The sequence below is a fragment of the Equus quagga genome, chromosome 6 (genome assembly GCF_021613505.1).
Source record: "Equus quagga isolate Etosha38 chromosome 6, UCLA_HA_Equagga_1.0, whole genome shotgun sequence".
Lineage (NCBI taxonomy): Eukaryota > Metazoa > Chordata > Mammalia > Perissodactyla > Equidae > Equus > Equus quagga.
Genome location: NC_060272.1, coordinates 70,825,233 through 70,842,204, shown reverse-complemented (window position 1 = coordinate 70,842,204; position 16,972 = coordinate 70,825,233). Strand labels below are relative to the sequence as shown.

The 16,972-nt window shown below is 39.6% G+C and overlaps 1 protein-coding gene across 5 annotated transcripts in view; it reads left to right on the top strand.

Annotated features, from left to right (window-relative positions):
* FRY (FRY microtubule binding protein) overlaps positions 1 to 16,972 on the top strand; it is a 401,426-nt gene that overhangs the window by 79,355 nt on the left and 305,099 nt on the right. For 4 of the 5 annotated variants that reach the window (XM_046664266.1, XM_046664264.1, XM_046664265.1 and 1 more), the window contains exon 1: positions 11,887 to 12,178. In XM_046664266.1, coding sequence (XP_046520222.1) covers positions 11,974 to 12,178 — 205 coding nt within the window. In that variant the 5' untranslated portion in view covers positions 11,887 to 11,973. Of the gene's footprint in view, positions 1 to 11,886; positions 12,179 to 16,972 lie in introns of those variants that run through there. The other variant, XM_046664270.1, reaches the window with a different exon arrangement.

The window sequence follows — 16,972 nt, the reverse complement described above, 5'->3', positions numbered from 1 at the left end:
AGAGGCAGAGAGAAAGCCATTGTAGAATCTAGGCCAGAGTTAATGGAGACCTGCGTTAGACAAGGGTGACAGGAATAGAGGAAGCGATGAATTCAAGGAGTCAAAATTGGTACCTGGTGAGCAGTAAGTGTGTGTAGTGGTGGTAAGAGGAGGGAATTTAGAATGATTCCCGAGTTAGAAACGTAAGTGGTCAAGAAAATGCAAGAGGGGTAGCAATTTAGAGATCATGATGATTTGAGTTCTGGACGTGTTGAGTTTTGGGTGATCCTGAATATCCAGATGGATATACCCATCAGGTAGTTGGATATATGAGCCCAAATCTGAGGAGTAACGTAGATTTGAGAATTACATGTATCTGAAGAGCACACACTCAATATTTGAGAATGAGAACACAGAGATTTATTAAATTTTATTTCTCAATTAACAGTATCCGTTTAAAAATCCCAGGCTGCTGAGACATATAGATAAAGATGAGAACAAAGATATAGATATACGCATATGTATATGTGTGTGTACATACTGTTCTCCTCCTCTGCTAAGGATTAGTAAAATAATAAATATTCTGTGAAGCGTTGCATCAGAAAAGGCGTTTGCAAGGAATGTAGACAAAACAACATAAACCAAAAACCACATACCTCCTCCAAAAAAAGAGCAGTGCATGTAGCAAATTACAGCTTTGAATCCATGTCAAGGAAGAGTGTTTGACAGCCACAGGATATGAGAAGAAGATTCAAATGACTACCTTGTTTGGTTTGGGGGAAAAGAATGTTCACAGGACGTCAGAACCCCTTATATCCTCTAGCATCAAATAAAGTCACCATTAATACATCCCCACCCCGCTCACTCTAACATTGTTAAATGTGTTTACCCAGACTTTTTCCCCCTAGTAAGTGTAAAACTGTAAAAAATACTGCTTATTTTTAGATCTGGCATTTACCAAAGTCATTTTGAAGTTTCCAAGTAGAAGTTCAATTGTAGACGTTTTCTAGGGAAAAGAAGCTTCACGTGTATATCTGTCGAGTATGATATGTATTACCTTCCAAAATGACAACTCGATACAGGGAACTCTTGCATTAAGTGATTTAAAGAATTTTATTTCTTATGGTTCCTCTCCTGGAATGGCAGAAGAATAAACATTTGTAACAGTTGGTAAATATTATATTGTATTTGCAAGTCTGAATTACACTGAGAAGTCTGTGCTAGTTTTTCCCAAACTCTAAAATTTTCCGCAATTCTTAAATGTGTCATTACTGTAAACTGCCTAAGAATTATCCCTCAATGTATTAAAGGGGAGTTAGAAAAACCACAGTTAACTGCCTCGCCTTTCAGATCAACAGTAAGTAAAAATAGAGGCCTGACAAAAATAACGATATGTAAAAGTTCAAGCTGAGATAGTGGCTCATCTTTTGGGAATTTCAGAAGAATTATTGTGGAAAAATGGCAAACCGCAAAATAGCTTTTATTAAATTACTAGTCAAACTTGTACGTCTCTGGAAAGACCAAAATGAAACACCAAGCAATTATAGATGGAAAAACACTGACCTCCCCAATAGGACAGCATTTCATAAAGGTGGTGTGATAGCTGATCCTTTGTGGAGAAACTTGTTCAACAACAAGAAAAATACAGGTTTGTGTGTGACAGAGTAATTACTGATTTAGTGAGAACATTGTTGACTTTCGGGTATTTTCTGTCTACGTTGAGGACAATCTGTAGAAAAATAGAAACTATATTTTGACTTCAGTTGCCTGCTTCCAACCGTTGGAATTGTAAAAATTATGTGCTGGAGGAGTAAAACTTATTTAGTTACCTGTATAAATTATAAAGACAATTCATTTGGCTTGTACTGGACTCCTCAGGCTGATGTCAATTATTTGAAATTACTTTTCTCCGGTCCACCTTCTTCAGCACAGGTCAAAATAGTTGATACTGCCTTAATCACATAGCACTGAGGCCTATCCTACTTGTAGAGGAGGGGGACCTGGAACGCAATGTGCAGGAATTTAAGGTACATCCTAAAGCTTGTTCTAGGTTCTCCTACCATGGCCTCCCGCAAGGCCCAAAGTGGCCATTAACAAGTGGCTTTGTGTGAAGGCAGCACTTCCCAAACTTGGTTTCGGGGAGCGTCAGGGCTGAAGGATACTAATAGTTGTTACATAGAAAAAAAGAGGAAAGAAAGTTCGGTATTCAACTAAGTTTGGAAAATGCCGGTTAAGCAAAGTTAAGTAGCATTGGCTTTTTGCTGCAAGATTCAAGAGCCTTCAACAGGGTCCTTTGCATGGTAAATCTCCAAGAGAGGGCAATTGTTTGCAGAATTTCTAGTTGTTTCTCACCTGGGCGCACTTCTGTGACTAGGACTTTCACAGACTCCTGTTTGAACATGATGAGTTAAGGTACCAGCTCCAGAAGTTCTGTGAAAACTTGACTGTGTGGCCCAGAGAAAGAGGCTAAATCAGAGGCCTCAATTGGTGCACATCTTTGGTTTCTTTGGCCTGTAAGGTGTTTTTGAAACCTGAAGCCAGCGTTTACAAATCAGGATATTTCAACATAAAAATCAGGGTTTCAAGCTTCTCTTAAAAAATCAGAGGATGAGGCAAATCTGGGCGTCCAGTTCTCTGCAGGCCCAGTCCACTGGGTCTTGGGGAGCTACCGCCCCTAAAGGGAGAGATGTTCACCCCAGTTTATCACAGTGTCTGCACTGCTCATTTTCGTACACCACAACAGCTTCACTCATTTATCTCACTTGAGTAGCTCCAGAACTATCCCGCTGGCCCCTCCCCGCCACGTGGTACCATTCACTTGGATGAATTCATTTGGTGGGCTGAGAGCAGGCTCTGAGGTTGAATCTGGATGCGTGGTGGTTGGCAGGCAAAGCCTGGAATCTGGAACCAAATGTGCCAAAATGTTGACAGTGCTTGTCTTGATTGTTAAGGTTATAAAAAATTTTCTACTTCCTTTTATTTACTTTTGGTGCTTTCCAACTATTCTGCAACAAACGTGCGTTTCCTTTGTAATCAAAAAAGAGAATTAAAAAAAACAAACAGCTAAAAAGAACCTGAAATAGAGTTTTTTTTTTGAGATTTAACTGTGAAAATATCTGCCTTCCTTTAAATCATAATTAGTAATAGTGAATAGTAGACATCAAGTAGTAGAAAATATGAATTTGGTGCAACAAACCAAAAATAGGTCTGCTTTAAGAATTGTCTTAAGATCCTATCCCTCAGCTATCATCAAAGTTAATAATATAAATTTATAGTTCTATTTCATGGGGGTGGGTAGAAAGATGTTGGTTTGACTTATATGAAGTTTGGTTTCTGATACTTGGACGTTTCCTAGCTTCTAGAATATGATATAAATCACCTTCTTATCTAGAAAATGATAAACATAAATAGAATAGATGGATAGATCTTTCTGAGATGATAGGGGAGCCTGGGAGAAGTGAAGTGGAAAATGAAGGCCCACCTTACTGGTGAAAATAGTTCCAAGTTTTGATAGTTTCCTTGCAGCTGGCTAGGACTCAATAGTGAGTAAACAAACACGGTGCCTTCTAAAACCTTGTATAAAACATGGACGTTTGAAATCCTGAGTTGGAATTTAATTCCTGGGCAGAAGAAAGAAAACGGTAGCTCCATTCAACACCTGAGGGTAGAAATACTGGAAGGACCCCTCTGGGAATTCCTCACTTGATTCAGTTGCTGGCCCTGGTCATAGAAAATGGCCCAGAAACGAGGGTGGGAGCAAAGGAGATGCTTCGTGGATAAGGATAAGTCACCAGGGAGAGGGAAGACGAAAACAAAAAGCAAGAATCAAAGGGGAAATTTTATTTTATAGATTTTGGTGTTAAAGGAGGAATAGGTTTGGTTGTAATTAGTTACTCAAAGCAGTTTCTTGACACCTCTCAATGTGGTTCCTCCTCTCTAAAATGGAGATAACGGTGGTACCACATCTTGAGGATAAAGGAAATACTGCATGAGAAATGCTTAGCACAGGACATGACTAGGGGGAATGCAGGATAAATTACTATTATCAGCATTAGATTAAGAGAAAAATTTTTTGCTATTTTTTATATTGATTTCCAGCTTTGTTGGGGAGTGACAAGAGAATGTCTCATATGGAATGTCAACATAACGACATAAATTGGTATTTTGAGATTTGTTTTATGGCCTAATATATGGTCCATTTTTTAAGATGTTCTAAATGCATTTGAGAAGACATTTTTGCAGTTATAGAGTTCTCTGTCCATTAGATCAGGTTTTTAAATTGTGATATTTAAATCAGTATTCTTACAGATTTTTTGTTTGCTTAGTATCAGCTTCTGAGAAACTTTGTTTTTACTCTTGTTTACATAAGAAGCAGCAGGATAATTAAAAAATGCTAACCATATAAAGCTAAGTTGGCATTTAAATGGCTATGAGCTATAAAGCTTTTCCTTTGACTACACTGGAATTGGCATAGAAGCGAGCTAGGGCAATGTATAAAATGATGAGGCTATTTCAACTACTTTTCGTTAAATGTGTGGTGTCACCTCAACAATCAGTGCCATGTTAGATCCAGCTTCAAAGCCATTGAAGGTTTTCATGCTGCCACTTACATCTGGGAGGTTCAAACAGGTTCAAATAGTCTGAAGAATATCAACACCCTTAGAAACTGTGGGAAGAATCTTCAGACTAGCTCGTTTTGTCTAGGTCTTTGGTGTCTAGCAAGGCTGCACCTAAGCCAGCTAAGATTACCAATGTTTATCCTGATCTTGAAGTTCTTTGGCCTAAAAGATTGCACAATTTTTTGTGGTATCTTGTGAGCAAACTTCTTCTTAAGAAATGCCTTGTTTTTTCATTGCAATTTTTTACTCATCCATTCATTCTGTAATATTTATTGTTCACCTTCTCTGGGCAACCTACTGTAATGGTGAATGTGTTACCTGGGAATGTCATATAGACATTCTTTCAGACATTCTTGGAGTTTTATAGTGTATACATTAAAAACTAAAGATGTAATTCAAGATAAGAAAATTCTTGTCTTAAGTGAAAGAAATTCACATAACTCTTGGATATGTGTATGTTTTTCACTCACTCTTGATGCAGATAACAGAATCAGAATTGCTTTTACTTTTATTTATTAATTTTATTAGCTCAAGTCCGGAACATTTCTAAATCCTGGTCAAATGCACTGGGGGAAGGTATAGCATTGCCTGTTTTAAAAAAAGTTTTATTGAGGTATAATTGACATATAATAAATTGCATATATTTAAAATGTACAATTTGATTAGTTTTGACATATGCATACACCTAGGAATCCATCACCCCCAACATTTCATCATGCCCCTTAGTAATCCCTCCCTCCTATCCCTCTACCCCATCACCAGGCAAACACTGATCTGCTCTCTGTCACTGTAGTTAGTTTACATTTTCTAGAATTTTATATAAATAGAATCACACAGTATGCACACTTTCTGTCTGGCTTCTTTCACTCGGCATGATTATTTTGAGATTCACCCATGTTGTAGCATGCATCAATAATCATCTTTGTGTGGATAAATAGTATTCTATTCTATAGATATACCACGGTTTATCCATTCACTTCTTACTGCAAGTCTTTTTCCAGTATTGGTTATTATAGGTAAAACTACCGTGAATATTAATGTACAAGTCCTTGTGTGAGCATATGCCTTTATAGCTCTTGGGTAAGTACCTAGGAGTAGAATGGCTGGATCATATGGTATATGTATGTTTGTATACGTATGTTTAGATTTTTCAGAAACTGCTAAAATTTTTCCAAAACAAGTTTTACCACTTTACATTCCCACCAACAGTGTATGTAAATTCCAATTCCTCCACATTTTCCCCAATACTTGGTATGGTCAGTCTTTTTAAATTTTAGCCATTCTGCTCTTTCCCTGCCCCAAACAAAACCCCAAACATGTGAAAGAAGACAAAGGCTGGATCTGAGAGCCAAAACCAGCACAATGAAATCTCATGGAGGCAACATAAAGACTTCTGATACATTTCAGAAAGTCAGTTGCCCAGGTCTAGGATTGACAAGGCCTTCCTCATAGCAAGGCGTGTATTGAAGTTTGGGGATTTTGGTTGGTCAAACCATCAGACAGTGAGAAAATATGGCTACTATAAAAGACAAAGTAATCTTGTGTTGCCTTAATAGATGCATGGTATGTGTATCAAGATTATAACTAGCCTTGTGATTCCCTAGACTGGTCAGCACATCAGAGGTGTTCTGTCCAATTCTTAAGAGCACTTTTGAGAGGGAAATGGGCTAGCCAGAGGCACTTCGCTAAGATGAAGGGTCAAGATGCCACATCAAACATGGAATGCTTAAGGAACTTAGAAGAGGCCAGACCTTTTGGGAATCTAAAACAGTAACTCAGGAAAGAGATAATGAATGCTACCACTGGGCAGTGACAGGAGAGGTGTAGAAGAGGACACAGATGAAAAATATTTAAGGGGTAAACATGAAATCACTTGGACAGAGTAATTCCAAGGTTTATAGCTTGAGTCACTGGGTAAACGGTGATGCCATTTTTGTAAGATGAGAAATTCAAGAGCTGCAAGTTTGCAGGAGGCAGTTTTGTGCATGCCGAGTGCCCACCAGCCAATGTTTGGTATGCAAATAAATGTACAGATCAAGAACACTGCGGAGAAGTTTGGGATGGGGCTTGGACTTAGACGTTGCCGGCGCCCAGGTGGAAGTTGCAGTCATAGGTGAGAACGATTGATGAGTGCCGTTAATGCTCCTGCCATCTCAGGCACCCCAGTCACTTGCCAGCCTGGTTGTAGCAACCCACATTTCTGAGGTTACACTGTCTAGTATTTGGACAAAAAATTTCAAAAGCGTCAATTCTTTTATGAATACAAATTGCAGTTCAATCCTTTAAACAGAAGAATAAGAAGAAGCACTATCAGTCCTTCCTCTCCTAGCCCGGGTGTCTGCGTCAGGGGGTAGAAGGGAGAGGGACATGTATTTACATCGTGCCCTCTCACCAGAGAGCTCCACCACAAGCCCAGAAAAATGTGCCCTTAAGCCCTACCTTAATCTGAGAAAAGGCCAGGCAGTTACACTGGCATTTTGCTGAGACTTGCAAAAGTGAATAAGGAGGAATGCAAGTGTAAATGAAGTTGGATTTCAAGCCAGTAAGAACTGGTTCTAAAGCTTTTTTTTTAAAGGTACAGTCTGTATGACATTAACGACTTGTGTAAAAGTCTTGCTTCAGCAAATCCCTGTATCACAGATTCTGGAATAAATAAAGATGATTAAGGAGAAGTGTTTACGTACTGGATCCAGATTTTTTAAAATGTCTTTTACATTTTGTTAGACTTACCAAACTGTTTGAAAAGGCCAGAGTCAGTTTTTTAATACAGATTTTTTTTTAAGTAGGTGTCTTCCATATGTCTAATTTGTGGTGGTGTTTAAAAAATATGTAATAATACCAGTTTATGGTTTTTCCTTCAGTGCCCTATGTTCTAGGATTGCCCAATCTTGTTTTTCCAATGTGTGTATTTTTGTGTGATGTAACGCCGTGGCATGGATATGGGACTGCTGTACTTGCCATTTTATGGACATTTGGTGTTATGTCACTTCTTAGTGCCTTTGCACCAGTTCCCCTCCTCTGCCTTGTGAACTCACTCCTCCTCCTCTGAAAACCCTTCCTTTCCCATCCCCCCCTCTGTCAAGAAGAGTTGACCAAGTAGCTTTTTTGTGTCATCTCTGCACAGTGTCCTCTGTGTTGCAATAACTGGTTTGTTATAGGTCTGCTCCTTTCCTAGATGAAGAGGTTCTCGAGAGCAGAGACCTTAGACTTAACACGGTTCCAGACACATAGTAGATGCTCAATAAATGGGGTGGCCAAAGGGGAGGAGCAGAGAAAGAGGGAAGAAAATAGACTTTTAAGGGCCCTTAAGGAATTTGAGTGGAAGGGACCTGAGATGTAGGAGGAAAAATAAGAGATAATAGTGTCATGAAGTCAAGGGAGCAGAGAATTTTAAGAGGGAAAGCTCATCATTAGTGTTACTTGCTATCGAGAGCCAATGAGGTAAGTGCTGGAAGTCTTCATTACATTTTTAGGAACTGAGAAAAGATTTCCTCAGCTGTAAGACACCCTAGATAATACTGGGGGTGTTACCAACACCAAGCAGAGGTGTGTTGGCAATAAGAGTTGGTGACCTCTTGGAGAAATGCATCAATGGAGCTGCTTGACATGGTGATATCTATTATTCTCACATTCTATATGATTATTTTTTCCTGGTGGCAAACCTGCTGGATAATGGGTCCTTTCAGTTTAAAAACTGAATAAAGAGTTCAAAAATAAGAAATATTTGCAGGATATTCAGTACAGCAGAGTCAGATTGGGTTTCAGAAGTTAATTTGGTGAATTCTAACAGGCCTAAAATCTTCCTGGTGGATCATTTCTTGGAAGGTGATAATGAGAAAGATGGTTACAGATGTAAATTTATACAGTCCTAAACTTCCAGCTTTCTCACAAAAAGCAAAATAATACGGTAATGCTATTTAAAAACTACCAAAAATCACAAGAAAATCATGGCTGCAAAGTGAAGAAGCATCTTTCTATGAAATGTTGGAACACTCTAAGAGAAAGAGGATAATATAAAATGTTCATGAGATGGTAACATCATTTAATATAAAATACACTTCTTGAAGGATAGGAAATTAGAATAATTCAAAGGAGATTAATATATTGGAGTTTTAGGATAATGGAGACCTTTAAAACTTAGTGGTTCTTAAAAAGTATAGGAATAGAAAATGTCCAATTATGTATTTATAATTACTTAATTATGCTGTAAGTCTTGAGATTCCTCAGCCCAGGGCCCAATATCATCATTCTTTTGGCTGTCTGAAAAAAAAGCAAATTCCACTTTTGGCTGTTACTTTTATGAAGAGGGAGGGGTGGACTTAACATTACAAGCTATGAATATTCTCATTTAGACCAAACCAAGCTAAATTTTCTGTGGTTGATTATCATTCATGTTGTCAGCCAATTGAAACATTTTGAGAGGAAAGTTTACTTTTTTATGTTCACAGATTTAACTCTACTTTTAAATAAATACTGTCTTTTATTTTCATTGCCCCAATATTTTAATAATGGCAAATTTAGGTTGTTCCCGCTTCTCTCTTTAAGGAAATATATTAAATAAGCTAGATTCATATCTGTTTATATTCCCTATGAGGGGAAAATGAATTGGGTGGGAGAGGGATTAATTTGAGCATATCAGGAAAACTTGTGCCCTCTCTGACATCATATAAGTTTTAGAGGACCCAGAGATTAAGGGTACCTCTACAGTAGGGTAGGGGTTCTTTTTCCCTAATTATAATTTAAATTTCAGGAAAATATAATACTTAAGTGCATTTTGATATGAAAAGCCTCAATATAGATACTCTATTATTAAAACAAAAATCTGAATTCTGCTTTTTCTCCGTTTCATTCAATGAATCTTAAAGACCTACCGACAGCTCAGTTACATGAGGCAGACCTAGTTAGGTCAGCTGGACCCCTCCTCAATCATACAGTGGATGCAGTAGGAATCTGCTTAAAACCAAGAATTGTTTTAGGAAAATACAGAAAGCTTTTCCATTCCTTTTTGATTTCATCTACGTTTAATAATGCAGCATGGTGGTGTGATTTAAAGCACGGACTTGAACCTGGGCTTTGGAGTCGGGTAAAACCTATGTTCAAATCTTCGCCCCGCCAATTCCTAGATGTTTGACTCAGTACCTCTGTGTGCTCATCTATAGAACAGGGTGATTAGAAAGAATCCATGAGATAATGCATATCAAAGGCTTAGCAAAGAACCTGACCCTTATTAAGCTTGTACTAAATGACAGCTATTATTATAATGCATTTCAGATGCATATGTACTTAACACTGTGCTTCCAGCCTCTTAAAAACAAAGGCAAAATTATATATGTACATCATGCAGCTGTACCTGTTGCCCACTGTGTGTGATAAAACCTTTCTTCAGAGACTCCCATTTCTCCTCATATACACTCTTATTTGGGCCCATGATGATACTGTGAAAGAAACAGTCACTAAAAAGCTCAGCCTTCTGATCATCTCTTCTGTCACTATATTTCTCCCTGTTAGCATCCAATATTTTGTACCCTAGGACTCTACCCTGCTGTGTATTTGAAACTTAAACACTGACCTTAAGATTTTGGTTATGAAAGGTTTTTTTCTATTATTAAATCATTATCTCAAACTTTAAAAAAACACTTTCTATTTCTTTACTAGAAAAAAATGTATTTTTATTAAGGTAAGAGAGATTCAAGCAGTCTCATAGGCTTTTAAAAACAGTTTTGAACAAACCACTCATTGTTTTGAAGCTTATGGTACATTTCAGTGTCACACAATAGTTCTGAGTCTTGTGAGGAAAATGGTGTAGGTATTTCTCAGAATTAGTGAAATAAGTTAATAATCTAATATGTAAATACAATTGCTGGGTTATAGTTATAATCGCTGGATTATAATGACAACCCTAACTGGGACATACTTGTTTAAAAAAATGCTTTTCTGTTCGGAAAATCTGTTGTAGTTTGAAGACCTATTGGTCAAGGGGCATAAGGACTGTAGAGAATGAAATGTCTCTTAGTGTGGAAGTGTATCCTAAATTAGGTAAAGAGACCCAGCTCTTAAATTTTAACAAATAGTAAAACCTACTTGGCATCCAGGAAGCCAAAGTAAACAGTGATTTCTGAAACAACCCCTAAATCATTGATAATGTTATGTATCTACTGATTCCAGGCACTGGAAAGAGAAAAGGCAGATCTTATCTTCTTTATCTTCTGACTCACACTGCACCCAGACAGAACACAAGAGGTGTGAGTGCGAGTGTATGTGGGGGAGGGGAGGAGGGGAAAGAGAGAGAGAGCGAGGACACAGAGGACACAGCCCAGGGGCATGGCTGGAGAGGATAAATTACAGAGTTATGATTTCTGCCCAGTCAGTTAAAGAAAAGAGTACAGAACATTTCCACATAAATAGAGCAAGGGAGAAGAGAACAAAGGACACAAAAATGCAAAATCTAGAAAAGAAAGGAAATATGTGACATGTCACACAGGAATCGAGTAAATGCTGCTTTTCTCAGACCACCAAACCCGCTGACCATTTTAGTTGAAAGCAAGGGAGAATCCCAGAAGGGTAACAATGTTTACTTTTTATTTGTTGAGCGGAGGCCGTCATCACTTCTAAGGTCATGGCCCGTTTGCCAGACCTCTGACTCCTCGGGCCACCAGACAGCTGAACTTGTAGAGAAGCCATCTGTCAGGTAGAGCACAGGATGGAAGGGGTGGGTCTGGGAGCAGTGCTAAGTTCCCGGCACTGCTGCTTGACACACACCCACAGTGGGTTCCTTCCTGATCATCACCAACCATCTCTCATCTCCTCCTTCCAGCCAACTTCCAGTTGGCTGCCTGCCAAATGAGGAATTTATTAAAGATGGATGTTTGTTCTGTGTGTGTAACTTGAAACAAAAAGATAGGAAGGAATGTGAAAATGTTTCCTGAAAACTTTTTTAAGTCTATAAGACTTTGGGAATTTGTAAGAAAAATTAGGCTTGCAATTTGCCTCGGTATTCTCTACGTGGTGAGTTGTGCTTGCTTTATGGCATTGCACCAATAAACAGAAGTTTCACACGGAAACCATTACACTCTTTCTATTACTGTCTCCAAGAGCATGGGACCATGCGCCACATCTGTTCAAATTCCCAGTCTTCTGCACCTAATGATTTTTTGGATCTCTCCTCCCCTGTGCTATTAGCTGTTGAAAGGAGGGGCTACTTAGTAATTCTACACCTGTTCACGTCCACGCCTATCAACTTGCTAAGCCTCCCAAACAAGTGCAGAGTAAAGCATGAGAACATCTGAATCTGGGGAGGAGACGGCTGGCTGTGGCTGCCTCTGGTTTTGGCTTTTGAAAAAGATTTTTGTTGAAAGTCTCTAATGTATCTCCTGCAATGGCAGTTGATGACAGCAATTTATATTCCAGGACGAAGAACAAACTAAATTCATCTCAAAATGATTACAAATCATCAAGACGGAGCAGTCTGCCGCCTGAACTACTTGTAGGAAATGACATTAGAGGAAGACATCAAAGAAACATTAAAAACTTGGAACCCGTTCACCTGAGGCGCCCGAAAAAGAGACCATCCATAATTCCAGGTAGGAATTGTTTAAATTTATGCCTGCCAGTTAAAAATAACACAAGGACTATATTTCATTTGTTACAATCAGATGTGTTACACTTAAAATTAACTTGGGACAAGTGTAAGAGCTTAAAGTAGCCAAATAAACATATTTGAATGTAAAAATGGAATGGTTTTTCGATCTGAAACTACCCCATCTTCTTTCTTTTATTTTCTTTCTTTGTTGTAACATCTTTAGGGGTCTGTAAATAGGCAGCTATTTTATTACTTGTCAGGGACAGCAGGATCGTGAAACTGCTTTGCTTGCAGTCCTCAAGAATTCCATGCTGCATTTCATTCTCTGGCATATTCTCTTTATTTTGCTAGATTATTGGATTGTTGAGTGAAGCTGATGTTTGTGTGCACCAGAAATTAACACCATTAAATACTCGAATGCATGCTTCAAATTCCTGTCTTGCATCAGAGCCTAAAACCATTTGTAGTAAAGGGCTCAATTAAACAATGTGGATGGTGAAATGTATTAGAGCACAGAAGACCCATGGATTTCAGTCGTGATGAAGGGACTCTGATGTCTGCTTTAGATGTCCGTGCCCGGATATTACAGAGGTGTAGACCATATAAGATGCCCGTGACAGGGAGCCCTAACTGAGAGATCGCTGGAGAGTGATCACTGGCGAGGATGAATTATTTAGTCAACTTGATTTCAATACTATTTGCATTGGAATTTCCTGGAGAAACTGGCGGTGGCCTTTTTGTTGTGATTGATTGATTTATTAGAGTGTTTAGAGATGATAGATTAGACCCAACTGCTGAGGCTGACTCTATGATGATAGAAAACAAAAAAATAATTCAATCAAGTTTTACTTCATAAAAATGAAATTGACTCCCCCTAACAGCTGAGTCTTTATACCGCTTTAGGAAGTAGCCAGGAGATGATCTAGAAATATGTAGACTCAAGGCCAAAAGTGGAAAATTACATTTCTAAAGGAAGCTGTTGTTTTCATGAATTTCTTCTTGGTTTAGTGATGTTGGCCTGGGGTCAAACTCCTCGGCAGAAAAAAGCAAAGCCCAGATAGAATGGGCCACAGGTGTAAGTGTGCGAGTAGAGACCTCTCTACCAGGGTCTCCAGTTGACAGGTTAAAGAGTTACCGCCCAAAGTTTGAACAACACCGGCTATTTGATTTCTAAATTCTTTTCGACTAAACCACAACTCCATTGTCATGCGGGTTACACTAACTTTTTTTTTTTTTTACGATGGATGACTTAGAAACGCACTGGGCTGCAAATCCCACCACAGCCCCTAAACGTCACCTGAAAACAGAAAGGTGCATAGATTGTGATTACCATTCTCATTTTATGCTGCTGTGTAGTTGCACATAAAGAGCAGATATAGTAGTTGTGGGACCTGAGAGCCGGAGAAATTAAGGTACATTTCAAAATTAATAACTCGAAAAGCTAGGGCTCAGACGTGGGTCTTTTGACTCTGGCATTGAAGCTGTTTCCGCTCTATTACACTGCATTCTGTTGTCAACTGTCGTTATCATTTGTCTGATGACATTCAAGACTTGAGGACATGTCGGTATTCCAATATGCATTACCTCTGACCCTTACATAGGCACAGAAAACTAGACTTCACCTCTGATCTCATGTTTTCAGACCTGTGAATGACTGACTGGTTGATCAGTTCATTCATTCATTCGTGAAATATTCATTTAGTTGTTGCACTGTGTTAGGGACAGACCTTCAAGAATCTAGCTACATATTACCCTTCTGTTCTTATCACCTATTTCTCCTATAAGGGCCATCTCACACTGCAGAGTTATCTACCCAAAATGCAAATCTGTTTGTCTCATTCCCTTGCTTAAAACTCTCCAGTGGTTACCACTCTCTTAGGATAAAGTCCAAACTCCTTAATGCGAGATAGAAGAGTCTATATCATCTGGCCACTGCTCCTGTCCACAGCCTCATCTCTTAGCACACCTGCCCCTTGCATTCCAACAAACTCAGGCAGCTTTAGATCCCCGTGGCCCATTGCTCTTCTAGGGTAGGTGCTGGGTACACTACCTGCATAGTTTCACCTAATAATTCCTACCTTAGCTTCAGGTGTCAGCCTGACATCCCTTCTTCTCAGAAGTTTTCCTGACCCCTGCATCTGGGTTGGGTCCATTCTGTGTCCTTCTTATAACACCTGGACTTTTCCCTATCACAGTACTTATCACACTGTATTGTAATTGTCTGTTTACTTGTCTGTATCTCCCACTAGCCAGTGAGCCAGGGACCATATTAGTCTTGTTAACCATTGTATCCCTAGTACCTATCACAATGCCTGGCACATAGTATGCACTCAATAAATATTTATTCGCTTGACTCAAATTGTACTGAACTGAATTAACTGTTGGTGTACCTTGTATGCTCTGCCTGCTTCCAGACTCTATTCATGCCATTCTCCCTCTTCTCCCAAAAAGCACACACACACACACCCACTCCTGCGTTCCTGTTATGCCCTTTCTTCCATTCTCCACCTGGGCTTCAAGGCCCAATTCAAGTCTTCTATCTTCTGCAATCACTCAGTCTTCCACTGCTGGCCTCTTTGAATTCTCCTTTATGCCTACCACCACCTTGGGCTGAGTACTGCATAAAGTTATAAAAAGAGTACTTCCTGGGATTATGTTCAGTTTTCTTAGATTGTGAATGGGTTTAGTGATCACTTTGACACTTTGTGGTGACTATTAAGTTTTTGTTTTTATAGAAACTCTTTGAAAACAGGGCCTATATCTTATACGTCCTTGAATGGCCCAATTGTCTAGAAGAAAGAATTGCATGTAATAGGTGTTCATCAATGTGATGGTTAATTAATTTGCTGTGAAGCTGTGACTATCCTTTGGGGCCTGTTTCTGCCTCTAGAAAAGAACTAGTTTGCAGATAGAGACTGTCAAAGGAGAAGGTCCCTATACTGACTTTCATCGCTATAAGAATTCCTGGTGGGGGAAAAAATGCAGGTATCCCTTGTCTCAGCATGTAATTCATTCATTGAAAAATGTGCTAGATTCTACTATATGCCAGGAACTATTCTAGACCTTGGGAAGAGAGCAAAAAATAAGACAGTTTCTGATCTAGGCTGATGGGAAAGAATTTTCCTAGTAGGGTGCCTTGCCTATTGTACAACTCAGTAAATAACTCTTGAATAAAGGAATGAAGGAGCACCATACTCACAGCAATGAATCTTAAAAAAGAAAATCAATATATCTTAAAAGCATATTTACATAGAAACATCAAAAACTAACACTTTTTCTTCCCTTAAAGAAGGCTCATCAGTAGAATGCTAGTTTGAGTTGCTTGGTTGATGTTCTACAGCCTTGGGTCTCACCAGGCCAGGCAATAAGAGTGTAGGTCTCTAGCAAGCAGCTAGCCTGGTTTCCCCCTCCTCCTGAAAGAACCCCCAGCAGCTCCCTAGCAGTGGGCTTAGCTCAGTTAAAGAAAGCAAAGGGAAGAGAGAAGTGGTCCTGATGCATTACCACACCCATAGGCACGTCTGATTAAGGAGCATCCCGTCCTGCACCTGGAAGGAATTGGGGCTCAGGTGCCAGGTGTACTGGGTCGTTCATTCAGCATCTCACGCAAACAAGTTGGTCAGTTTAATCAGCTAGTTCTTAAAATATCCTACTGGTTTTACAGTCCTCTGCTGTGAAAAGCAAGGAGCCATCTGCCTTCAGGAAACAGGCAGGTCCATGTACTTCCCTGTTGCTTAATCAGAGGATGAGCATGCTGAGGGCTGCTCAGGGCCAGGAGGAGCAGGGAGCGCTGGTCAGGACTCACATGGTGGATACACCAGCATGTAGGCTAACCTCGATTCTCACTTTTAACTCAATTCTGTTCAAAAGGCATTTTTTTTTAAATCCACAATCTAAAAATAAGTTATTTAGAATCATTTTTATAATCAAACATATTTCTAAAGTAAAAGTGCTTTCTTCTTTTTCTTGCTGCATGCGGGTTTTTATTGGAAACACAAGGTAGTCTTTAGAACAATGGCAACTGGATGCATTCTGGCCTCCTTAGGGTGGCCAGAAGGAGTCTGTGAGGATGGGCAGTTGGGTTTGGATTGCCTCCTGGGAGCCTGCTTATCAGAGGCACAGTGAAAAACACTGTAATTAAGCGTGCCTCCTCAAGTGTTATGTTCCCTGTTAGAATTCTGTCGTTCTGGAACCCTGCTGCCTTTGATGACATTTCAGCAGGGCCTTCAAGGGACATGGAGAACTTAATCAGGACCTCCTTAAAGACGTGCTATAAAAAGAGTACTTCCAGGGGCCGGCCCTGTGATGTAGTGGTTGAGTTCTGCACGCTCTGCTTCGGTGGCACAGGGTTTGTGGGTTCGGATCCCAGTGCAGACCTGCACACTGCTCATCAAGCTATGCTGTGGTGGTGTCCCACATACAAAGTGGAGGAAGATTGGCACAGATGTTAGCTCAGGGACAATTTTCCTCACCAAAAAAAATGAGAACTTTCTGGGATGGTGTTTAGTTGCCGTAGGTTGTGAATAGGTTCAGTGGTTCCACTTTGTGATGCCAGGAACCATTTCTGTACACCTTGGTATTTCCCACAACACCCACCACAGAGCTTTGCATATGGTAGGTGCTTAAGAGGTGTTGAAATAGTCAGGCAAGGTAGAAGACGTGCAAGAATAAATGTGTCATGACCACTCTGTGGGCACACCCCTGCCCATCTGGTCCTGTAACTGCCTTCAACAGCCACTTCCAAAGCCAGCCGTGCTCAGGGGCCAAAGCAAAGGGGGCCTCAAAGGCAAGAGTTTGA